This window comes from Sus scrofa, chromosome 12, assembly GCF_000003025.6.
Source record: "Sus scrofa isolate TJ Tabasco breed Duroc chromosome 12, Sscrofa11.1, whole genome shotgun sequence".
NCBI classification, from domain to species: Eukaryota; Metazoa; Chordata; class Mammalia; order Artiodactyla; family Suidae; genus Sus; species Sus scrofa.
Genome location: NC_010454.4, coordinates 3,807,341 through 3,825,054, shown reverse-complemented (window position 1 = coordinate 3,825,054; position 17,714 = coordinate 3,807,341). Strand labels below are relative to the sequence as shown.

The following is a 17,714-nucleotide window of genomic DNA, read 5'->3' as shown; positions in this document are numbered from 1 at the left end:
ACTGGGCCAGAACCAGTCCCGGAAGCTGGACCACCAACTAGAAAACGAGGGGAGGGGGGCTCTCAGCACATCCTGATCCGAGGTGCTGCTGCGGGCTGGTCGAATCCCGGGAAGTGCTGGGATTTGGAGCAGGGAGGTCTCCCCAATGGGAGAATCAGCACAGGGAATGGCTCTTGCCAAAGGGTAACTGGGAAGGCCTGTCTGTGGCCTCAGGTAGCCGGTTGGAGTGGGGCAGAGCGGGCCTTGGGCCCACCACGCTTAACTGTGGCCACCCCTGGCCTTGGCGTTGTTGTGACACCCTCTCTTTCTGAGCCCTTTGGACCTTTTTGCCCATTTGATAGATGGGGAAACTGAGGTCATGTGTTGCTTTGAGGTGTGGCTGGAGACTGACCTGGACCTCCTCCAAAAGGGTTCTTTCTCTTCATTTCTGGCCACCCCAGGGCCAGGACCTTGAGGCTCGCCCAGCAGCCACCCCACGTCTCTCCCAGGAGGGAGGCCTTGCAACCCCAGACCCCAGAGATGCTGCGGCAGTGGTCAGTGCAGGGGGGCCAGGCCCCCCAGGATCCAGAACCCAAGCCGGCAGGCGAGGACCTATGGGAGCAGGAGATGGAGCGGCTGTGCTCCTCCCAGGAGCCCCTGCGGATGCTGCCCTACGCCATGGTGGACAAGCGCCTCATCCGGTGAGCGCCCAGCGCAGCGCAGAACACGGCCCAGAGCACAGCAGCAGCGAGGAGGGGAGGGGGAGGATGCGCCTGTTGGATGGGGGAGGGACTCCCCGGTCCAGGGGTGGGCACACTGAGTGACTCAGGGACACCCCCATCACCACCCCATCCCAGGCAGCTGCGGGAGCCCCAGGGGGTGAAGAGCTCGTGGTGGCAGCAGTGGCTTCGCAGGCGGCAGATCGCAGGACAGCGCCTGGGGGAGGCCGCGCGGCAGCTGGCCCAGGGCTGCGGGCTCTGGGAGGGGGCTCTCTACGAGATCGGGGGTAGGAACTGTACCCCCTCCCCACGTCCCGCCTCCCCTCTCCACAGTCTCAGTGTCCACTTTAGAAACCAGGAGAGGGCGTCCTCCCCCTTTGCCACTGCACCCCTCAGGCCCCACCAGCCGCCCGCGCACCCCCAAACCTTGATGGGTGAGGGCACCCCTGGTGGCTGTTAGAGGTACTGCTAAGTACTCCAGAAAGTGGGTGAGGCGGGGTCACCCACACCCGCTGGGTTGGTCAGCCCTCACCCCACAGACACCAGCTGCGCCCCTGCTTGGCACCTCCTGGCCCATCTGCTGTTCCCCACAGGCCTCTTCGGCACCGGAATCCAGTCTTACTTCACCTTCCTCCGCTTCCTGCTGCTTCTTAATCTGCTGACCCTGCTTCTGAACTCCAGCTTCATCCTGCTGCCCCTGGTCTGGCGCCACCCCCCCGACCCGGGACCTGCTCTGAACTTCAGTGAGTGCCTGGCCCGAGCAGAAGGAGACAGTGCTCCCCAGCGCACCTGAGCCTGGGGGCGGGGCTGGTCCCGGGCTCAGAGTGATGGGACAGCCCCGACCCTCTGTGTCTCGGCCCTGGGCTTGGTCCTGCTTGGCTCCAGCCCTGGGACACTAGCTGACCTCACCTTTTGCATGACAGGCCTCCTGACGTGCCCTCGGGACCTGCTCAGGCCTCCCCCCGAGATTGGGGGCTGTGGGGTGGGAGGGGCAGGGCCTCTCTTATCCCTTGCGGACACTTCCTATCGGCCCCCTCCCGCCCCGACAGCCCTCCAGTGTCCCAGTGGCAGCCAAGCCCAGACGGGTGTTCCCAAGTTCAACAATCTCCTTTGGAACGTTTTAACTGGCCGGGTGAGTGGGTCTGTCCTGGCTGAGGGACCTGGGGATCTGGCCTCAGGGGACTCCAGTCCAAGAGGAACCCCCACCCCTCCAAGAGCATGTCGGCTTCTAGGGGGACGGTCTCACGTGGACAGGCTGGTTGGGTCAGCAATGGGGTGAGAGAGGCTGAGGCCACTGTGCACAGCCAGGTCCAAGGACATGTGCCCACGGCCCTCAGAGTCCAGCTGGGGTGGGGTACCAGGGACAAGAGAGGTAAAGGGCCCAGGCTCCTGGGATAAGCACCCCCCTGCCCTGGAACTGCTGAGTGGTTCCAGCGCAGGCTCCTGTGCTCCAGTCCCTGCTCTTCCTCCAAGCTGTGTGTCCTCAGACAAGGTGCCTGACCACTCTGAACCTCTGTGAAGTGGGGGTACGCTTACTCCCTACCTGATGGGGTTATGAGAGGATTGGTGGGTTAATACAAAGACTTAGCACACAGCGGGCTCAGTTGTCACCCACGTCCCTGGGCTCAGTTGTCACCCACGTCCCCAGGCCTTCAACAACACCTACCTCTTTTACGGAGCGTATCGGGCGCCGCCCGAGAGCAGCTCTGCGTACAACATCCGCCTGGCCTACCTCCTAAGCCCGCTGGCCTGCCTGCTCCTCTGCTTCTGTGGGATTCTCCGGCGGTGAGAGCAGAGCCCCTGCCTCTACCCCTTTCCAGGGGGTCTTCCTGAATCAGCTCTCCCCCTGGCGTGGTACCCCTCCAAGTTAACAGGAAGCCCCACCCCTGCCCCCATTCAGTAAGGCTCATGGGTGGTTCCAGGGCCTGAACTCTGCCTCCCCAACTGCAGACCTCAGGGGTGGGAGCCACCAGCCCCATATCCCCACCCCCCACCCAGGCCAAGGCCCAAGCCGGCACCTGGGGCTGCCAGGGGCTTCCCGGCCTGATCAGAGCTGAGCCCTGGCCTCCCGCCCCCGCCAGGATGGTGAAGGGGCTGCCACAGAAGCTGTTCCTGGGCCAGGACTACAGATCGCCCCTCAGTGCCAAGGTCTTCTCCTCCTGGGACTTTTGCATCCAGGGCCAGGGGGCAGCCACCATCAAGAAGCATGAGATTAGCAACGAGTTCAAGGTGCGTGCAAGGATGTGGGTGAGTGTGAGATGTGAGTGTAAGTGGGAGTGAGTGTGAGGCATGTGGGGACCGTGTGTATGCGTGTGTGTGTCTGGGTAAGTGTGAGTGGGCCTGCCAGTGTGTATACACACAGGGTTTTCCAGCTGGAGGCGGGGGCTGTGCCATGTCCAGGTGTGAGCGCTCACCTGCATGGGCTGGGGGTGCTCGAGATAAAGCCAGCCAGCCTGTCCCCGTCCCAGCGTCACCCCAACCTTGCCCAGAGCCTGGCAGCCCGTTTCCCCGTGTGCACCAACCCGGGGCTGTTGGCAGGCAGCCTCTGCTCCGCTTGGCCAGCCCTCACCCACCTCCGCACCTGCCCCCACAGGTGGAGCTGGAGGAGGGGCGACACTTGCTGCTGGTGCAGCAGCAGACCCGGGCCCAGAGGGTCTGCCACCTGCTCACCTACGTGCGGATCAATGTCCTCATCGGGCTCCTGGTGGTGGGGGCCATCAGCGCCATCTTCTGGGCCACCAAGTACTCGCAGGACAACAAGGAGGTGCCAGGCGACTGACAATGCATTTATTTAATTCCGGCCAGAACTGGGGAGGACGTGGGGTGGTCCCACTTTACAGAAGAGAAAACTGAGCCTCAGGTTAAAGCAGTTCACCCAGGGTCACGACCAAGTCAGACTGGCTGTACCTGTGGCTGTTGCCCACACTGCCATGCCATGCTGCCACTGGGGATACTCCGTGGGCTCCCAGATGCCAGGCCTGTGCCAGAGTTACACTTGAGGGGTCCGAGGGAATGGGGGAGCCACTGGGGGCCCTCCAGCCCACGGCACCGCCTTACCTGCTTCTCCCCGCAGGAGTCCCTGTTTCTGCTGCTCCAGTACCTGCCTCCTGGGGTCATCGCCCTGGTCAACTTTCTCGGCCCCTTGCTGTTTGTTTTCCTGGTCCAGCTGGAGAACTACCCTCCCAACACTGAGGTCAACCTCACCCTCATCTGGTGAGTGCCACGTTGGGGGTGACAGGTGGGACAGTGCGTGGAAGGCAGGGAAGGGCTGTGTCCTGCCACCCACCTTGCTTATCACGTGGCCCGAGGGGTCCTGAGAGCAAGGGAGGGCAGGCAGCTGCCTCCGCATGGTCTCGTGGGCCCTGGTCTGAGGTCCCCCATCCCCTCCATCCAAAGCAAGCCAGCAGCCTGGACCAAGCTCCAGCCTTCAGAAGGGCCAGTGACTCTTGCCAGGGGACCCTGGGTACCACAGCCTCACAGTCAGGAACACAGCTCCCTCCACATGCTCCAAGGGCCTGTACCTCTCACCTGGACACCTCATGTGACCTGTGAGGTCAGAACTATCCTCTCCCACTGGATGAATGAGGAAACTGAGGTTCGAAAGCGCCAGGCTCACTGTGCCTCCCACGGGGGTGTTCAAAGGCAGGCTCTCCCCCGCCTGCAGGGCTCCATCTCCCCTCTCAGGACTCAGGTCCACCCACAGGACCGCCCCCGCCACCAGCTCCGGCGCAGGGTCTCTCTCTGTCTGCCCCCCACCCCTCACTCAGCAGGGCCTGCTTTTCCTCGGGCTTCCCTGGTGCAAAAGCTGTCCGGAGCCCGCTCAGCGTCCCTCCAAGATGGACTGTGTTTGGTTTGGAATTGTATTTTTGGAATGAGTAATAGCACATGCATGTGGTAAAACAATTCAAAACGTTCAAACAATGAAACATCAAAAACACCTCCCTGCTCGAGTTCCCCAATGGCTCAGCAGGGTAATGATCCGGTGCTGTCACTGCGACACAGGTTCAGTCCCTGGCCCCAGCTCGTCCAAATGCTGTGCGCGTGAAAAAAAAAAAAAAAAGAAAGACAAGAAAAGCCCCACCCACCCAGCCCCCCCTGCAGAACCACTGATCCCGCGGCCAGGCTCCTGCCCTCGTCAGTGGTAAAATACACGGGCAGACAGAGATCTGGGGTCAGGCCACCCTTCCTGTGGGAGCGGGTTATGTATCACTCAGGAGCGTGTGCGCCTGTGTTTGTGACATAGGGACTGTGTACTGATAGGCCACACACGTTAGAGGATCCCACCTGCGCTAATGACAGAAAGGCGCATATGTGCCTGTGAGTCTCCAAGCTGGGGGCAGTGCCTCCCAAACTGACTGAAACAGAGCCTTTCCACTGCGGAGCTCCCGCTGTGGTGCAGTGGCTGAAGAACCTGACGGGCAGCTCAGGTCGCAGCTGTGGCTCACATTCAGTCCCTGGCTTGGGAACTTCCACATGCGGCAGGTGCGGCCATAAAATTAAAAAAAAAAGAACCTTTCTTCTGTGAATCACCTGGAGCCAAGGCCAAGGTTCTGGAGGCCGTACTTTGGGAACATGGCCACAGATGGAGGAGGTTGGGCTCTGGGTTTTCGGGGGCGCTGGGCTCACACGGATGTCAGCCACACCTTTGTCCTGGGCTCCCCTGACACAGCCCCCCGCCCCCGCCCCCCAGGTGCGTGGTGCTGAAGCTGGCCAGCCTGGGAATGTTCTCCTTCTCGCTGGGCCAGACTGTCTTGTGCCTCGGCAGAAACCAGACCAGCTGCGAGTCCTACGGCTACAACGCCTGTGACTACCAGGTGGCTGCTGCCTCTGTCAGGGCCTGTCCCTCCCGCCCTCCCGCAAAGCCCCACCTCTTCCATCCCCTGGTCCCTTGGTGGGAGGCTGTGGGCAGAGCTGCCCTCCCAGCAGCCACCTCCAGGGGGCGGCACACTCTGCACTGAGCAAGGAGGCAGCCCTGACAGGGGGCTTTCTCGGCTCAAATCTTACCCTGCGGGTCTGGGGTTTCACTGAGCAGTCATATCAGACCCCAAGCAAGGCCCCTATACCACAGAGTCCCCCAACGGGCGGGTGAAGGCTATTGGGGACAGAGCGTGGTGACAAATGCCTCCTCTGACCAGTGCTGGGAGAACTCGGTGGGGGAGGAGCTGTTCAAGCTCAGCATCTTCAACTTCCTCCTCACGGTGGCCTTCGCCTTCCTTGTGACCCTGCCTAGGAGGTGAGCCACCAAGCGGGGAGCGGGGGGACACCACGGGGTGGCGTGAGTGTGTCTGGGGATGGCCCGTGCCCACAGCCAAGGGTGCGCAGTTCTACACACGTGTGTCCATGGGAGGGAGTGTGGGACGGTCCACGGCCAGGACTGGCGAGGTCCACACGCCCCTGCTGGGTGGTGGGTACCTGGACGCTCCCCTCCCCCAGGCTGCTGGTGGAGCGGCTCTCGGGCAGGTTCTGGGTCTGGCTGGACCGGGAGGAGTTCCTGGTGCCCAAGAATGTGCTGGACATTGTGGAGGGGCAGACGGTCACCTGGATGGGCCTCTTCTACTGCCCGCTGCTGCCCCTGCTCAACAGCGTCTTCATCTTCCTCACTTTCTACATCAAGAAGGTGAGAGCTCGGGCCGGGCTGGTGGCAGGGGGTGGGGGTGGGGGCGCAGCTGTGTGGGCACCTCGAGTGCCATCAACCCAGCAGCCTCGCCTCCTGCTGCTGCCCCGCCTGTCCCTTCTGGGGCGTCCATCTGACACCCCACGCTGTTGCTCCCCCAGTACACCCTGCTGAGGAACTCCAGGGCCTCCGTTCGGCGATTCCGAGCCTCCAGCTCCCTCTTCTTCTTCCAGCTGGTGCTCGTCCTGGGCCTGCTCCTGGCCACCGTGCCCTTGGGCTATGTGGTCAGCAGGTGAGCGGAGGGGCCGGGCCCCCGGGCAGCAGCTCCTCACCGGGCCCTGACACCAGCCCTCCTCTGGCCGTCTCTCCCCAGCATCCACTCCTCCTGGAACTGTGGCCTCTTCACCAACTACTCGGCCCCCTGGCAGGTGGTGCCAGAGCTGGTGACCCTCTGGCTCCCGCCCCTCGGCCAGCACATCCTCCACTACCTGGGCTCCCACGCCTTCAGCCTCCCTCTCCTCATCCTGCTCAGGTGCCTCTCAGGGAAGCGGGGGGCGGAGGGAGGGATCGCCTAGGAGGAGGGCTCCTTCCTTCCCGGACACCCCCAGCCAGCCGCATGGAGTCTGGGAGCCCCACAAGGAGAGCCCAGGAGGAGGGCAGGTGGCCTGGGGTTCGTCCCCCGTGCCCCTGGGAAGCCCCTCAGGTCCTCATGCGGGGCACGGGCACCTTACATGGCCCCCGGGGAAGCTGCGCCTTTGAGTTTCTCTTAATCGACATTTAGAGGCGAGGGGCCGAGGGGTTTTTTTTTTTTAAGGGAGGAAGTATGGGGGTGACCTTGCATCCCTGTCTGTCCAAAGCCTTGGTCTGACGGTGTGCGTCTCCCAGACCCAAGCCAATGCAAGAGCCATCCGGGGGCTCCGGAAGCAGCTGGTGTGGGTGAGTTTCCGCTGGACTGGGGGACTGGGGAGGGGCCACGGCTTGGGGTGAGACCCTGTTGGGAGTTATGGCCTCAGGCTTCGGATAAAAGCGGGGAAGGTGGAGGGAGGGAACTGGATCCTAGGCCTCAGGCCGGGAGGCAGACGACAGGAATGTGGCTTCAGGCTTGGGGAGCTGGTTTAATGGGACTGCGGCCTTGGGCTGAGGCAGATAGTGGGATTCTGGCGGGGGCGTGGTCTCTGGCAGGCTGGGCGGGGCGCAGGTGGGGGCCGGGCGGGGCGGGGCGGGGCGGGGCCTCGGAGCTGCTGGGGCGGGGTCGGCTTCTGCCCCGCCCGCTGGCGGGAGGCGACCCTGCTCCTTATGCGTCCCTCGCTCCCCTCCGCCGCCCCAGCAAGTCCAGGAGAAGTGGCACCTGGTGGATGACCTGTCGCGGCTGCTGCCTGAGCCCGGCCTTGGCGACTCTCTGGGGCCTGAGTCCCCTCTCTCCCGAGGTTCGCGCTTGAGATTCTTCTGCCCCGGATCCCCCTGCCCGGGCTCCCCAGGACCGGGGTCCCCCAGGCCGGGACCCTCCCTTTGATTCCGCTTCCCCAGTGGTTCCGAGCTGTAGCACCGGCCCCCACCTCTTCCCAGAGCCTCCCCAGGGCCCCCGTTGCAGCTCCCTGGTGACCACCGCCTCTCTCGGTGGGCCTTCCAGGTGGGATGGTACATTCCAGATGGGAATTTGTATTGATATTTTTATCTCAGTCCTTGAGAATTTCTATTTTTGCCGAATGTTTTATAATGTTGAGAACATTACACGGTCCAGTCAGTCGTCAGTGAAGGCAGTTTGTAAATAATACACATCCCCTGGGAGTGCTCAGAACTTGCTACCGGGCGGGAGGGGGACCTGCCCCAAGTGAGAGCAGACCTGCGGGGACCTGCTGTGTTCTGCCTGCTCACACCCCACCCAACCTCCTGATCCCCCCCACGCGTGCGACCATTGAGGGCCACAGACGTTAGGAGTCAGCAGGGCAGAGCTGAGATTTGACCTGTGCTGTGAGCCACACTGTGTGGGCCCTGAGAGGAGGGAGCTGGCTGTCCAGGATCCCCAAGCCTCGGGCGCCAGGGCTGCAGGGGCTCTCCACCCGGAGCTCTAGGTCCCAGAGAATGCCTGCCAAGAGGGCCCTGTGCCAGCGGTTCCGATGTGGTTGATCCAGGCACAGCCAGTAGCCCGGCGTCGGGACTTTCTGAAACTTCCAGGCAGCCAGGCTCGAGAACTGCGGCCTCCTTCCTGGGAGCGAAGTTCGGGAGACGCCCCAGGACGGGTTTGAGAGCCTCTGCTTCCAGTGCCTGGCTGGACTCCCCGCCTCGACCCGGCATCCGGGTGGCTCTGGCCTGGTGCCCTCAGCCCAGGGGCTTTGCGATGTCATAGAGGCTTGGCTGGTTCGGCTCCTCCTGTCACTGTCCTTCTCTCTCAGCCAGCATCACATGACCCATCGTCTGTCAACAAGCGCAGGCCCTGTTGCAGGGCTGGTGATGAGACTGCGAGGGAGACACAGGGAGCTGTGTGCTCAGTCCGGGGAGGTGACCAGCCTGGCCCCAAAGAAAGTGACGCATGTTAATTAGCAGCTGAGGGCTAAAGTGTGGGCAGCGACATCACCCTGGAACTTGTCAGAAATGCCAATTCTTAGGCCCTGCCCCACCTCCTCAAAGGGTGGGGCCTAGCGGAGGGGTTTCCCGAGCCCCTGGGGACGATGCTGATGGGCGCTAAGTGGCGCCACCTGCAGCCTCAAAGCGTCGTGTCCTCCTCACCTTCACGTGCGGTCAGAGAACCGGCCAAGCGCAGCCCAGGGCCGGTAGGAGACGGAGGGGAAGAGAGCTAGACCCTGGGGAGCCCAGGCTTTGGGCCTCAGCTGGCTCGGCCAGAACCTGGGGACAGCGCCACCCTCTGCGAGCAGTTGCGAGGACGTAATGAGCCATTATGGAGGAAGTGTCCCGATGCGTGAGTAGTCCTGGCCCTTCCCTCCCTGGCCATTGAGGTCCGATTGCAGTGTGGTCCTTCACCTAAAGGAGCAGAGCAGGAGAGATGGGAGGTGGCCCCGGTGGCCCCCGTGCACGTGCCTGCCCAGCTCTGGGGGAGCTGTCACCGGCAGCAGGAGGGTTTCTCGGGGCGGGGGCCCGGCGGGGCCTCGAGGAGGGAGGGCTCAGACGGGGGCGGAAGGCGGAAGAGCGGCCTGAGCAGAGGTGTGAGGTGGCTGCGCGTGGGGCTGGGCTGCGGGAATGGAATCCGAGGCCACAAGGACTGTCAGAGTGAGGACAGAACAGCACACCCACGGCTGGGCGTGGGTGATTTTCTGTAGGTGACAGGGGGCTGGAGACGGCAAGCCTCTGCAGGGACAGCCCCGGGGTGGGGGGTGTCGCAATAAGTGAATCGGGGGCCTCTCCAGGTGCCACCGCCCAGTGCAGGGGGACAAGGGCCGGAGGAAACCACCCCGGGGGGTTCAGCATTCTCCCCCCAGCCCCGGGAGGGCTCCCAGCTACGCAGGCCAGGCCGGCCCAGCACAGACCCCTTCTGGGGACCCTCCCGGGAATGCGCCGTGAAGGGAACGAGGAGATGCTGGTAAGGCCGTTTATCACAGAGACTGGGCCTCGGTCTGTAGTGGGCGACCGGAGAGCTTGGAGGACACCCCGACTCCCCTCCGTCCGGGCGACCTGGGCTAAGCTGGGGCGGCCTCCTCAGGCCTGCGTAGCCTGTGGAGAAGAAGAGAGAATAGTCCCAATCTGACGGGCACGCAGGCCGTGGCTGGAGAGGGGTCCCCGGTCCCACCGAGGCCTGGAGCAGCTGTCCCTCGAGTCCGCCCGCTGCTCTCTGCTTGGACAGGCTCCCCAAGAACACTGATGGGGGGCTTGCTCCTGAGCCGCCTTAGCTCCAGTCCCAGCCCAGCACAACTCAGAGGGAAGCCGGGTCTTCAGGCAGTCAGTTGGCAGCAGCTGAGGCAGCCCCGCTGTCTGCCTCCCGTCCTCCATCCCTTCCCGCCCCTCTCTGCAGGATGAAAACAGACTTTCTAGAAGGGAATTTTGCTGGGAAACTAAGCAAATTAGCTCCTGCTTCCCAAGTGCAGAGAGGTAGTGGGTCCCCAGGGCACCTCCCAGGGGTGCAAGTCAGGAGCTGGGTGGTGAGGGGTAGATGCTGACTCTTGCCCCCTGGGGAGAAGGGACTACCCGGGAGGCAGACACACCTGGTCCCCAGAGGAGCTCCAGGACTTGGGGCCCAGGCTCTGGCTCCCCACCCCCAGCACACAACCGCCCCTCCCCCCTGCTGCTCGAGGATGGGCAGGGTCCCCTGCCCAGACCAGCTTCCCAGCGCTCCCAGACCTCGGGGCCTCGGGGCCCGGGGGCAGGGCTGTAACTGGCCTTCCCCGGGCAGGTGCCCTTCCAGCTGTGCTGGGGGTGCGGGTTGACGGGGTGGCTGTGGAGGGAAGCCCGTGGTTCCCTGGGGACCCGACCTCTTCCCTGAGGGAGGTGCCTGCGTAGGAGTGAAAGGCCCCCGTCCTGTGATGCCAGGAGAAAAACATGGCAGGCAACCGTGTCAGTGTGTCAAGAGGGCGAGGCTCGATGAAGCGACTTCATTCAAAAGAAGACCTTGGAGTTCCCCTCGTGGCTCAGCAGAGACAAATCCAACTAGCGTCCATCGAGGACGCAGATTCGATCCCTGGCCTCACTCAGTGGGTTAAGGATCTGGTGTTGGTCACAGACACTGCTTGGGCCCCACGTTGCTGTGGCTGTGGTGTAGGCCGGTGGCTACAGTTCTGATTCGACCCCTAGCCTGGGAACCTCTGTATGCCATGGGTATGGCCCTAAAAAGACGAACGAAAAAAGGTCTGGCTGGGGAGAAGCCCGTCCTGCCTGGGGCCTGGTCCCCACTCACCGGCCCCTCTGTTCTCTCTGTGCTCCTGGCTGCCCTGAGCCCCAGCCCCGAGGGGCCCAGCCCACCAGTTCTCCTTCGAAGGGCCCTCACGATTTCATCTGATAGCGCAGGGCGAGCCCGTCTCAAACTCAGCAAGCTCCCGCCCCCTTGCCAGCTCCCATGAGGCGTCCTGGGGTGAGGACAGCGACTTTTCCACCTTCCGAACCCGGAAGCCCAGGCTCCTGCAGCGCAGCGGTGGCCGCCGAGTGTGAGCCCTGGTTCGGCTCCAGCCCCTTCCTCGTTCCCAGGGGTGTGAGAAGCCACTGATCTGGGCCCAGCCCTGCCTCCAGGTTATCTCCCCACTGCAGGCACGCACCCCCCCAGGGAGCGATGGGTGGAGGTGGCCTTGAGCAAGGCAGCCCTGGCTGGCCCGGGCAGAGGGCCCCACACCGCACAGCCATGAGGCTCCTTCTGCTGCTCTGCTTGGCGGTGCCAGGTGAGCTCACCCAGGCAAGCTGGGAGCGGCCGCTGCCAGGGCCTTGGGGTGGCAGGCTCAGGGTCCCGGGTCTAGGGAGCATGGCAGTGGTGGGACCTGAAGGCCCAGACATTTCCAGAAGCACAAGCTGGAGAGGAGATTTGGGCTTGCGTCTCAGACCAGCCCCTGACTGCACTTGTAGCCCAGTAGTTGCTTCTGGGCCCACTCTGGCTTTGTGTTTTTTTTTTTTTTTTTTTTAGGGCCCCACCTGAGGCTCATGGAGGTTCCCAGGCGAGGGGTCAAATTGGAGCTACAGCTGCCGGCCTACACCACAGCCACAGCCACGCAGGAGCCTGAGCTGCATCTGCGACCTACACCACAGCTCACGGTAGCGCCGGATCCTTAACGCACTGAGTGAGGCCAGGGGTCGAACGTGCGTCCTCAGGGATCCTAGACAGGTTCATTAACCGCTAAGCCACGACGGGAACTCCTGGGCCCTCTCTACTCATCTGCAAAATGGGCTCATGATATGAAATGCTATGGACTCCAAGGGGCTGCTGTGAGTGGAGGTGCTGGTGGGGTCCTGGGCCCTCCTCCGCCGGGGCGCTCCTCGTCACCCTCTCCTCTCTTCCAGCCACCAGGAGTTCCGTGAAGCAGGAGGAAAGCGTGTCGCCCAGCATGCTGGCCAGAGAAGTGCCCCCAACCGGGGCGCCTGGAGTCAGAGCCCCCACCCATGGTAGAGGCTTTGGCGGGGGTGGGGGGGTTGTTGCTGGGAAGTGATGTCTGCTGCTGGACAGCTGGGCCATTCTGGAAGCCAGCCTCCGCCCCTGCAGGGCCCTGGGAGAGCAGAGGCCTCAGCAGGTGGGGCAGTGGGCGGGCACCCCTCCGGGTTGGTGGCGACTTGGGCAAGAAAAGGTCTTGCCTTCCTCTTGGGCTGTGAGTGAGTGTGTGTGGGGGAGCGCCAGTTACAGGGGGCAGAGGGCATGTTCCTGGGCAGCTGTGCCCCAATCACTCTGCCCCAGTGCCTGCTCTGTAGCTGAAGCTCCTCTGGCTGGGTGTGACCCCAGGAGGTTGGGGGTGTTCCGGTGGGGCGCCTCGACCCAGGAGGAGGGCGGAGAGAGACTGAGGAAGTCTGGCTCCCCTGACTCCCCTGCCCCCGGGGTGGGGGTAATAGAGCCAGGGGAGGTGGTGCGTCTGCTCCCACCTCCTCCCCTCAGCCTGCTCCCCTCCTTCCCCTGCCCTCTCCCCTGCCCCCACTTCTGGACCTGTGAAGCAGGAGGAAAGCGTGTCGCCCTTAAGGTCAAGGTCAAACACCTCCTCTCCAAGAGGGGGCTGCCCTTCCTCCTGGTCTTGTCTGAAGCTGGGGCTCCCCACACTCAGGTTGCAGCCGCCTCTGTTCCACTTAAGGGCGGGTCCGCTTGAAAGCGGCCCAGGCTGAACTATCATTTCCTCATTTGCTTTAAAAACAAACACATCATAGTGTTTCCGTTAAAAAGAGAACAGTGCCCAGCCCAGACCTCTGGGTCCCGGAAGTACCTGGGCAGGGCCGGTCCAGCCTCCTCCGGCCCCTGACTTCTGCTCAGACTCTTGCTGAGCACGTCCTGCTAACTAGACTCCTCAGAAACCGGCTGGCAAACGGTTCATTCGTTCATTCTCTCGGCGGTTACTGGTTGGGCGCCTGTTTGGTGCCAGATGCTACTCAAGGCACCAAGATGGACACACAGGTGCAGAAACAAAAGCGACCCCTGCTGTCACGTAGCTCACATTCTAGTGGGGCAGGAGGGACAGATAATGATAAAAATAAGCACATTCTGGAGCTCCCCGGTGGCCTAGCAGGTTAAGGATCTGGCGTTGTCACTGCTGTGGCGTAGGTTCGATCCCTGGCCCGGGAACTTCCGCATCCCACATTGTGGCCAAAAAAAGAGAAGGTAGAATCCCAGAGGGCCGTGAGGCTGTTGCCAGTGTCCAGAGGAGAGATGGCGATAGCCAGCTGGCCTGGAGAGGTGGTCGGGGTATACTCTGCAGGTCAGGCCAAGGGCGTTTGCCGATGGATGGGTGGGAAGCCGAGCTGCGGAAGACGACTCTCAGGTCTTTGGCCTGAGCAGCTGGAGGACTGGCCACCTCAGGGGCAGCCTCACAATGGACTCCTGTCACGGGGAGCAAGAGGTTGGCTGTTCGGGAGCTGAAGAGCCAAGATTTTGGAAAGGTTGCCTCTGTGTATTTTGAAATCCCCCAGAATTATGGCAAGTGTAGTCTTGAGACTCTCAGGAACTGGGATTAAGTGGGTTAAAAACCTGACTCGTGTCCATGAGGAAGTGGGTTGGATCCCTGGCCTTGCTCGGTGTGTTACGGATCTGGCGTTGGCACAGCTGCAGCTTAGGTCTCAGGAACCAGGTGCAGGAGTCTTCCAGGGCCAGACGGCATTTCTAGGCGATTGTAACCAGGGCGGGGCAGTGTCTGAAGACACTGAGGCTCAAGGCTGGCGTTCAGGAAGGAGAGAAAATGGTCCAGAAACATCAAGAGGTTGCCCGCCTTCGCCCTCCCAGGCCGGTGCCAGAAGGCCGTGGGGACCCACCGCCACCTGAGATGCGGCAGGTGTAGGCACAGCCCCCGGGGGAAGGGAGGTGGGTTTCCCGGACACAGAGGAAAGCTTGCACCCACTGAGCCTGCCCAGCTACCAGAGGGCGGGGGCTGGGGGGCGTTTCGAGCTTGGGAGGTGGGACGTGTAGGGGACCTGCAGAGCCCTGGTCGTCGTGGGGCAGGAAGGCGGGGTGGCCGGGCAGCCTGGGGTCTCGCGTGGGGCTGCCATGCACCAAGGACCACGTCCAGGGAGTGGGGGGGCGTCTGGGTGAAGGACAGGTTCACACAGCATAGGCACCCCGAGAGGGCAGAGCGCCTGTGAGGGGCGGTCCCCCGTTCACCGGCGGCCCCAGGGCCAGGCTGCAGACCGTTTCACAGGCATCCCTTGGAGGGGGTGGTGCGAGTTTCCAGGGCGTCCTGACAAAGTGCCGCATGCCGTGTGCTCTCAGGCCAAGCGTCCTCTCCAGGCTCTGGAGGCAGGAGTCTGAAGCCTCCCGCGGGGGCTGTGGCAATCCTCGGGTGTGACAGCTCCGCTCAACCTCTGCCTGTCTTCTCACGGCGTGCACGTGTGTGTGTGTGTGTGTGTGTGTGTGTGCTCTGCTCTTATTCCCAATCCAGCATGGGTCACTGGCGTCCATCTGTAAGGTCCCCTTCACAGGTACCTGGGTTAAGGCTTAATAGGTCTTTTTGGAGGACACACGACAACGCCCAACAGGTGGGCTGCTTGCTCAAAATCAGATCCCTGGGCCCACCTCGGGTCGAATGGATCGGGTCTCTAGGGTTGGAACTCGAATCCCCAAGCTTTCAGGTCATCACAGAAGCAAGCTAGAGAGTCAGGGCCTTGGAGCCCAGATGGGCAGCAGCCCCATGGCCGGCCTGGGCACAGCCGTCAGTGGCTCCTTCTTGCTTTGGCAACAGGAGGAAGCTCTGCACAGCCGCCCCCTCAGCCCAACCCTGGCCTGGCTCAGCTTCCGGGCCCCAGGGAGTCCTGCTCACTTCATCAAACTCTCGCTGTGCCAGCCCATCCTTCAAGTGTTCTGACACCGTTGATGAATGTTACTTAATTAAATGATGGACTTGTTATCAGTGGGCTGGATGCAGAAGCTAATCAAAAGGAAAAAAAAAAAAAAAAACCACACAAGTCTTATTAGAATAAAAAGCAAAAGCTCTACTGCCCTAAAAAAAGAAAGTGGCTCCAGTCTGTGAATTTATGTAAATCCAGCTTCTATTAATGGCTCTCAGAATGGAAACGAAGGGGGCTGGCTCTTTTCTTTCCATTTTTATAATCAAGGGCATTTCCCGGCCCTGAAGGGAGCAGAAAAAAAAGTGTCATCACCCACAAGCCTCGACCCCCCTTTTCCCCGGGGAGGAAGATTCTGGCCTCCAGAAGTCTCTGGGCTGAGCCGTTGGCCGTTTGGCCCCAGAGTTGCATTGATGAAATTTGCTGGCAGCAGTTTGCAAACTGGCGCCCCAGAGAGTAGATCAAACTCTAGATAGAGCTCTGTGTAACTTCAAAGATCCCGCGTGAAATAGTGCATGAGGGGAAAAAAAAAGTATGTGAGTTCTCTTGAGGCTCAGCAGGCTAAAGACCCAGCACTGTCACTGCAGCAGCCCTGGTTACAGCTGTGGCGAGGGTTGGAGCCCTGGCACAGGAACTTCTGTATGCCACGGGCACAGCTGAAAAAGAAAAAAAGACAAGGCAGGGAGGAACCCACCATTAATAATTCCGCCTTCCCTCCCAAGCTCCCATTCAGAAGGCTGCTTTGTTTAATCCCAGTCCGTCTTAGAGAATTTGGTGTGGGCAAGACCAGGCCAATAGGAAGATCTTAAGAGGTATTTTCTGCATCAAAATTGACTCCAGGATCTGCCTACAAAACAGAAAAGTTTCCCCTAAGCAGAGAGCCGGTGTGGGTGGATGCCTGTCTGCTGGGAGTGGCTGGAGAGTGGGTTTTGGTCCTGGGTCCAGGGAGGAGGGTCCCCTGGGGGCTGTGAGCACCTGGTCCCCCCGAAGCGCCTCCCTGTCCCTCTGAAGTCCTGCTTTTCCTAAGTGGCTTGTTTCTCTGGTTCCGCCCATTCTCTCCGAGTTTAGGATTCCGCCCCAGCAGTGTCTCTTGTGGTCTGGGTCCTTCCCTCTGACGCCTTCTCCTGACTGTCCCTTTGAACGAGATGACCTCTCTGGGTGCAGGAGCCCAGGCACCGCCCCTGCAGCCCAGATGCTGCAGTGGGTCTGGCCACGTCCAGTGTTTTCCCAGTAAACCTCTTTGCCATAGGTGGTGTCACTGTGTAACGAACTGATTGACCGTAAGGCAATTGTGCCGATAAGATAAAACAACAGAAAATAAAAGGGACATTTAAACACTGTATTATGAGATAGAAAATATCTTAAGATATTTACAATGTGTAGGAGTTCCCATAGTGCCTCAGTGGTTAACGCATCTGACTAGGAACCATGAGGTTGCGGGTTCGATCCCTGACCTTGCTCAGTGGGTTAAGGATCCAGCGTTGCCATGAGCTCTGGGGTAGGTCGCAGATGTGGCTTGGATCCTGCGTTGCTGTGGCTCTGGCGTAGGCTGGTGGCTACAGCTCCAATTCGACCCCTAGCCTGGGAACCTCCATATGCCGTGGGTGCGGCCCCAGAAAAAGCAAAAAGACAAAAAGAAAAAAAAAAGATATTTACAATGTGTATAGAGTCATGGTAATACTGCACAAATAACTGATTTTATTTTCTGGGTTGTATCTTGTCTTCCAAGTTCTTTCATTCATCGATAGTATTTTATCCTTTTTTGCACTTTTTCTTGTTTGCCAAAATTGCTTCCTGGTGGCCTAGTCATTAAGGATCCAGAATTGACACTGCTGTGACGCAGGTTCAATCCCTGGCTGAGGAACTTCTATATGCTGTGGGCACAGCCAAAAAAAGGGGGGGGGGAGTTCCTGTCATGGCTCAAGGGTTAACTAACCCGACTAGCATGCATGAGGACGAAGGTTCGATCCCTAGCATTGCCCAGTGGGTTAAAGATCCGGCATTGTCGTGAGCCATGGTGTAGGCTGGTGGCTACAGTTCCGATTTGACCCCTAGCCTGGGACCCTCCATATGCTGCAGGTGTGGCCCCTCCCCCCCCCAAAAAAAAGGAGAGAGAGAGAGAGGGGTATCGGTTTCCAAACATGAGGACACAGATTGGTGATGGAGCTTGTCTCAGGTCGTGCGTTCATGGCGGATGGTCACATGTCCGATGCTAGATGTTCCGAAGTTCTCAGGAAAATGCGGGTTCAAATCACTGAGGGACCTGCAAACTGATACGTTATCACTTCCTGGTGTAATTTGCCGTCTGGCTTTATACTCTCACTTTACACTTCTGGTAAGTTTTATCACTCCATTTTCTTTCTTTCTTTCTTTCTCTCTTTCTTTCTTCTTTCTTTCTTTCTTTCTTTCTTTCTTTCTTTCTTTCTTTCTTTCTTTCTTTCTTTCTTTCTTTCTTTCTTTCTTTGTCTTTTTGCCTTTTCTAGGGCCACTCCTGCGGCATATGG

General features: G+C 60.7%; 1 protein-coding gene across 5 annotated transcripts in view; it reads left to right on the top strand.

Annotated features, from left to right (window-relative positions):
* The window catches only part of TMC8 (transmembrane channel like 8), a 35,070-nt gene that overhangs the window by 12,359 nt on the left and 4,997 nt on the right, over positions 1-17,714 (top strand). For 3 of the 5 annotated variants that reach the window (XM_021066550.1, XM_021066549.1, XM_021066548.1), the window contains 15 exons: positions 441-680; positions 837-985; positions 1,292-1,441; positions 1,748-1,830; positions 2,347-2,483; positions 2,780-2,927; positions 3,292-3,462; positions 3,772-3,911; positions 5,389-5,512; positions 5,834-5,931; positions 6,132-6,315; positions 6,474-6,604; positions 6,686-6,844; positions 7,170-7,248; positions 7,640-12,345. In XM_021066550.1, the coding sequence (XP_020922209.1) occupies positions 520-680; positions 837-985; positions 1,292-1,441; positions 1,748-1,830; positions 2,347-2,483; positions 2,780-2,927; positions 3,292-3,462; positions 3,772-3,911; positions 5,389-5,512; positions 5,834-5,931; positions 6,132-6,315; positions 6,474-6,604; positions 6,686-6,844; positions 7,170-7,248; positions 7,640-7,825 (2,100 nt within the window). In that variant the 5' untranslated portion in view covers positions 441-519 and the 3' untranslated portion in view covers positions 7,826-12,345. Of the gene's footprint in view, positions 1-440; positions 681-836; positions 986-1,291; positions 1,442-1,747; positions 1,831-2,346; positions 2,484-2,779; positions 2,928-3,291; positions 3,463-3,771; positions 3,912-5,388; positions 5,513-5,833; positions 5,932-6,131; positions 6,316-6,473; positions 6,605-6,685; positions 6,845-7,169; positions 7,249-7,639; positions 15,323-17,714 lie in introns of those variants that run through there. The other 2 variants (XM_021066552.1, XM_021066551.1) reach the window with 2 other exon arrangements.